The following is a 6,683-nucleotide window of genomic DNA, read 5'->3' as shown; positions in this document are numbered from 1 at the left end:
TGTACACAATTCTCAAGTTTTGTTAGATCACTTTTATTGTTTAAATGTATTGCAACGCCTCCTCCCCCTATGCGACGTATTCTTTCTACTCCGATGCCTAATGCAATAGGATTTATACGTTCTTGTATGATTTTACGTGTATTTTCACTGTTTTTATTGTCCTCTTTGTTATAAATTAGTAGAACGTCTTTAGACGGCTTAAGTGTAATATTAGCAGTAGCTGAATTAACAGCTTTGCCTGATTGCAGTACTGAACTGTATGAAGGGGTAATTATTACGTCTTTATTGTTACTATTGCCTATTGTATCAATTTTATTGTTAATCTCCTTAAGCATAGACAAAACACTGTTCTCTTCATAGATTTTGATTACTCTATTAATACAGTCAAAGATAAAATCTGCGTGACGGGAAGTTGAAAATTTGCTATGTGAATTTTCTGCAATATATTCTTTTAATTCAGTGATTACGTCATTTGCAGCTGTACGCGCTGCAATGATGGGTGGACTATCAGCCATGACTATAGTAATGCCAATGAGGTAGCAATGAAATGCAACTAGAAAAACGGATAAAAAGCGCAAAATCAGACTATATATTTATCCGAAATATATTATTTAGAATCTTTGTGTCACCCCGATTCCAAAAATATATAATAAGTACTATATTAAATAAAAAATAGTCTAGAAAAAGCGAAAAAACCGTATGATCAACTGGAAACGACCTTTGCCTTGGCAACCAACGTTCAGTGAGAAGTTGATTTTAGAACTCAATATAAGAATCGCCATAGTTTAAATTATATCTGTCCGATTTTAACGAAATTTTACGAAAAATTTACGTAAATGGTCCTTAAAGAAATACCCAAAAATTATTTTGATAGGTCCAACTGGAAGCCTAAAACTCGTGTTCCACCGCCGACCGGAAGTAACATTAAAAGGTCAGTAAATAATGGGTCTAGAACCCCAAATTTTGGTAACCAGAGTTCTATAGAGGTCACGGATAGAATCCGATAACAAAATCCGGTAAATCAAAAATTCAAAATCCGGATAACCGAAAATTACGGTTTTAAGCAAATAATTTAAAAAGGGGTGGGATTTAAAAGTCCTACTTGACGTTATGTCAATCCTCTTGCCTTCCGATATACGTAAACACTAAATATAATATCCTCCGACCTGAATTACCGCAAAAATCACAAAATAATCACAGAGCACATCACTTCGCGACTTCGCCAACTTTTTAGCCTAGGTTAACTATCTCTTTTAATACTCGAAAGACTGTAGTACGAAAATGACTCATTCCCGTTATCTACTGACCTCTTAGCCGGGCTATATCGTGCTGATATCGTAATTGACGGCCGAAGAGTCAGTCGTCGTCCGTTCCTCTTGGATTAAAGTCTTCAAAAACTTTTCTGTGCCTGTGCCAAATTTTACTCGATCGGATTTCACCTTCGACCAACGGTGCCAATGAGGACGAATCTTTCCGACGATATTGACCCAGACTTTCCCGATCCAGAACGATAACGGACTCCTTTGTCTCAACAAAACTTATCATCACCTTGTGGACATCCTCTACTCCAAGTATTTATCGACTCGCGAACCATTGTGAACTCTGCAGAGAGAGAAAGAACCGCTGAAATATCTAGACCTATTTTAGCTCGATTTATTATAACCAGTTCCACGGATTTTCCTAACCAATGAAAATGAACTTTTTACATTTTTTGAACCAAAATCAGCAATGTTCATTTTATTGGATTTTCTTGCAATTTTTTGAAATAAATTATCGGTGTCAGCGTGAAGTGCAGAAGTGTGCTCAGCATCGAGGTTATATATTCGGCTATAGACTGTGAAATTTAATGGGTAAGCATAAAAGTTCTGTGTCTCAACTACTACTGAAGTGGGTGAGGGAAGCGAAGTTAGCCGAGAGAGACTTCACAGCGGATGGCTCAAAAGTGTTCTGCAAAGTATGTCAAAATGCATTTATGTGCATAAAAAAATTACATTTTAAGAATCATATGCGTTCTTCAAAGCACTTGCAAACAGCACGTCCACAGGATCGAACATCCCAGATGTTGCTCAAAAAATGGAAACCAGGGTCAAAGAAATATTTTTCTTAGATACAGCAAAAACCTTTATAGGATATAATATAGAATTGCATAAACTTATGCATTCCTTGCCCAGGAAGTACTTACAAAAATACACGAAACAAAATCTTCTTGATGAATAAACACTGAGAAAGAATTATCTTCCACGTGTTCTTCAGGAAGTACTTGAAGAAATCCTCAAAAAAATTAGTGACAATGCTACATGGTTTGCTATAGATGAAACTATAGACGTATGCGGACGATATGTTTCTTTAATGGTAGTACGAAAACTTGACGAAAAAGACTGAGCTAAATTTTATCATATTTTATGTAAATTTCTGGAGAAGACGAGTGTACAGGCGGTAGCAAGATTTGTTGAGGAAGGTTTAATGGTGTTGTATAATTATAGTTATGCCATGTTACAGAATGCTGTGTAGTCTGTAAGTATGACGAAAACTTTTTATATAATCTTATTCACGTAACCTGCCTGAATCACGCTTTACATCCTCTGACCAGACAAGTTCGTTTACAATTTAAAGATGTGAAACTCCTCATTTGTTCCGGCAAGAAACTACTTTTCAAACTTTCGCTTGCCAAAGACACTAATGCGAACTGCTATGCATCGTGAGCGTTTGCCAGATACTCCTTTGCCATCCTTTCCCATAGACATAATATGAGGCACTTGGATAAAAGCTGCAATATTCTATGCGGACCATTTGCGTGACATTCAAAATTTTATCAATGAACTTGATGAATCAAAAAGTTCTTTCACTGTGGATGTTAAGGAAGCTTTGGAGAATCCATATTTAATATAAAACTGTATTATAATCGTGTTACAAGTATTCAAACATTTTCAAAATTAATAAATAAAACTTTAATTTGTGATAAAATGAATTTTTCTGTTCATATAAAAAAAATTGAACAAGTTTAATTTTTCATGATTCATATCTCTGCTATGCTTCATTAAAAGACGATAAATCGTCTGTAATTCTTGTATTTATTAATTCATTTGCATAAAATTTTTCTTTTCTTTTACATTCTTTTTTATTTACACCAACTTCATTTGTAGATTTTGCCAGAGAGCACGTCTTGTTGCTTGGATTGTAAATGTAGATAGAAGATCTTGAAGTAGAATCTGTCGGATGACCGTTAGACTACATTCAAAATGAAAATATTTTAGTGAATTTATCATTTAACGTTAATAGAATCCCTCATATTTTATTATAATGAATGTTTACCTGAAATAAACTAAATGTTTCATCTCTTTCGTTTAACAATTTAGTCTCTTCAGCGAATACTTCTGATCTGTCAAAATGACTACATACTTCCAGATTTCTACAGTTATTTTCTGTTTCAATAAATGCTGAATCAGATTTCTGTACAGAATCAGAAAGATTCGTACAATTTTCTTTTATCTGTACATGGATTTCATTAATATTAACGAATGGTCCCTGCTGAAAATTGTCATTTGCTGTTTCCTCTTTGCGTACGAAAAACATCTCTCCTGAAGCTTCTCCCACATTTTTAATCTGTTTTTGATCCATGGCAGCGTAGTTTAATGAAATTGGTTTATCATTTCGATTCAATTTCGCTTCCATTATTGACTGTTCTCGATGTGTTTCTCTCTCGCTATTAAGTACTTGTGATTCTGAGTCGTTAGCAAAAGGAAAGGAAACTCTTTCAGAGTTGGCGACAGTTTTTCTGCATAAATAATTTCAAATTTATAAACTGTATAGTAGTGAAAGTCATTTAGATTACTCACGTTTTACTTCTAGAAAATAAAGAATTCAAGAATGATTTACGAGTCATATCTGCTTTCTTTTTCAACAATTCTTAAATAATTAACACAGTTAATTCGCAATAAATAATTTCAACAAACAATAGCAATTAAAATGAAATTACGAAATCTATGAACGGATACAGTTATTGTGACGAGGTCCATTTAACGGGTTGCAATTTTAATCATATTTTATAAATTAGTCTTTCCATATCTGGTGACGATTTTAGCAGTGTCCCCGCTCTGTACCATACTGCTTCCGGTGATCGAGTGACAATGCCTTAACTCCATTATCGACGAAAGTTTGAAATAACGTGACATCCGGTTTAGCTCGGAAATTCGTATACGGTNATTAATTCAATAGACAAAGTTGCATCATTATTGATTAGTTTCATATAATTTTTCAACTGGCTCTTTCTACTCTGGACACAACGAAAGTCTTATTTTTTCTGTATCCGTCGTAGGCTCTGCCAGAACCACTATGACCGTGATTTAGTGGAAAGGTTCAATATATCCTAAACAAACTGCCCAAGAAAAATTTCTTAAGATGCTCGGTCGATTCGATCCTGGCTTTTTTAGAGTGGTAAGATACGCCTTGTTCGCCCGACATCCTAAATTGGATTTTTAGATAATCTATATCACAAGATTACATCACATGCCGTTTCCTTGCGTAAAAATAATTCTTCGCCATTACAAAATATCCAGAAATGAGTTGCTTAACTTTTCGAGCGACATTCAGTGGTGCCATATAACCCATAATATACCCGATCTATGACCTAAATCTCGGTCTGAATAATGATAACTGGATCTGTTGAACACACCGGATATGACAGTTTACCTCGAATTCGACTTTAAATCTCGTATGTGACAGTAGGAATATTCTTAAGTAGACTTAATTTGAGTCAAAGAAGTTAAAGTCACACTTGATTAATTGTGGTTTAAAGATTGTGTGTGGTGAATTTTATCGTGAATACGATTTAACATTAGATAACAAACTGATCTTAACGTTTGAAATAATCCCCAAGTTGCACAGATGTTTGGTGTGACCCAGTCGTTCGCACCGACGGCATATTCTCGGGCGTTTGTCATATTTTCCTGTTCGATAGATGTCAAGTATAGTCGGATTGGGGTAAATCGTTCTGCTGCTAAGATAATGTTGATTCTTCCTGTTGGTACGCTCTGTCCGTTCTGTGTTCTTCAGTAACGTTGAATACGTATGGGGAAAAGGCCAGCTTTCTGTAACAGTTCGAATATTTTTCCCCCCTGGTTCTGTTGGGACTCCTTTTATTAATATTGTTTGGGTGAAGAATTCCCTCGTTAAATTGATTGTGATTGAAATTTTGGCTCCTTGGATATTGGTCGTGAGGGTTTAAATGAATGACGGTGACGCTATTTCGTATATTTTATCTGATTTGGTCGTCCAGATGTTGTTACGTTGGCGGTTACATTAGGATATTTCTGTTTTAGGTGTTTGTATAGCTATTTTTAGTGTATACTTTTTTCTCGAGTGGTTGGTTAGAGAACGCAACTGGAATTAATGCGTGCTCAATGGCGATTTATCCAGGCAAAAAGGACAATAGCCTGTTTGATCTTATAAAAATTTGATTTGTGGCCACCAGGAACAAGAGGTCACACATCTATAAACTTATTACTGTAATTACTGTACTGAACAGGATGCTAGCTACTTAGAAAACATAATTCATAATTAACGAAATATCGTGTAGATATTCAAAACTGATACCGACAATCTTACGACTACGAAGCCATTATGTCTGAGATATAAATGAGAAAAATTGATACATAGGTTTACAAATAAATATGATATCGAAACACCAAAGTCTCATTGTCGTAATGTAATATATTTATTACGAAAATTAATCACTTATGATACGTAATAATTACTCGTTAGTTCTATTACTACATGTTTTATATATTACGTTTCTTTATTCTGATTAAATTTTAATAAATTATATCGTAATAAAAATTTTTGTAAAATTTTCAGCTGTGCTTCAGGTAAAGAATTAAATCAAGCTTTTTGATAATAAATTTGGTATATATTTAATTTTCTAAACAAGATTTTAAAAGAGCCAGCTTGTTTTTCTGGGGAGCCCTTGTTGATCCCATGACGGGCTTTTATAGTTATTCTTTTAATTAAATCATAATTATGGATAGGATTCAGCAACTACTTTACTGGTTTTCTAGTTAAAACGTGGTTTTAGGCGTTCCGCTTTACTGCGGCATAGTTATTCAGAGTGCCTGAATTACATATTGAAGCAATCTGTGGCATGTTGATTGAATAGTTGAATTGAATAGTTAATCAGCAATCGTAATAAAGTTCCAGAGCTCTTCGTTTGCCGAATAGGTCGTCGCATTAAGACAGGAATTTCGGAGGCCAAAACCTCCATATGACCGGAACTGAAGAGTTCGTATGGAAGTTCTATTCGATAAATACGGCTTTGATATCAAAGAAATAAAAAATCACATCAGAAATAATGCCGCAATGTTCTCATTTCATTATTGTTTTCTTTGGAGTCTTCAATCTTTACATTAGTGATGGATCGTTTTCCGACCGCTCGTCGATCCTAACAGATGGAAAACTCGGAAAAAAAAATGGTGACGGCCTGGATAGACTTAGAATTGTGACTTCAGGCTAATTTGCGATAGGAATTAATTAATTCAATAGACAAAGTTGCATCATTATTGATTAGTTTCATATAATTTTTCAACTGGCTCTTTCTACTCTGGACACAACGAAAGTCTTATTTTTTCTGTATCCGTCGTAGGCTCTGCCAGAACCACTATGACCGTGATTTAGTGGAAAGGTTCAATATA

The 6,683-nt window shown here is 34.6% G+C and overlaps 1 protein-coding gene across 1 annotated transcript; it reads right to left on the bottom strand.

Moving 5' to 3' along the window:
- Positions 1 to 2,770: 2,770 nt before the first annotated feature.
- LOC111620197 lies at positions 2,771 to 4,132 on the bottom strand. The gene is made up of 3 exons (XM_023362095.1): positions 3,837 to 4,132; positions 3,313 to 3,775; positions 2,771 to 3,228 (listed from the first exon to the last, which is right to left on the bottom strand). Exons 1-3 carry the CDS (start codon positions 3,881 to 3,883, stop codon positions 3,028 to 3,030), a joined length of 711 nt encoding a protein of 236 aa, XP_023217863.1. The 5' UTR covers positions 3,884 to 4,132; the 3' UTR covers positions 2,771 to 3,027.
- Positions 4,133 to 6,683: the final 2,551 nt, after the last annotated feature.

This window comes from Centruroides sculpturatus, unplaced genomic scaffold (genome assembly GCF_000671375.1).
Source record: "Centruroides sculpturatus isolate CEXI.00-Female unplaced genomic scaffold, Cexi_2.0 scaffold231, whole genome shotgun sequence".
In the NCBI taxonomy this organism is placed as follows: domain Eukaryota; kingdom Metazoa; phylum Arthropoda; class Arachnida; order Scorpiones; family Buthidae; genus Centruroides; species Centruroides sculpturatus.
The sequence above is the reverse complement of the archived record's forward strand: the minus strand, read 5'-3'. Positions and strand labels throughout refer to the sequence as shown.

Bases quoted from the DNA above. Each gene is read 5' to 3' on its own strand.
- LOC111620197 (XM_023362095.1), bottom strand. From the start codon at position 3,883: ATGACTCGTAAATCATTCTTGAATTCTTTATTTTCTAGAAGTAAAAC. The intron at 3,776-3,836 runs GTGAGTAATCTA...TTATTTATGCAG, and splicing joins TTATTTTCTAGAAGTAAAAC to AAAAACTGTCGCCAACTCTG. The intron at 3,229-3,312 runs GTAAACATTCAT...TTTTGAATGTAG, and splicing joins AAACATTTAGTTTATTTCAG to TCTAACGGTCATCCGACAGA.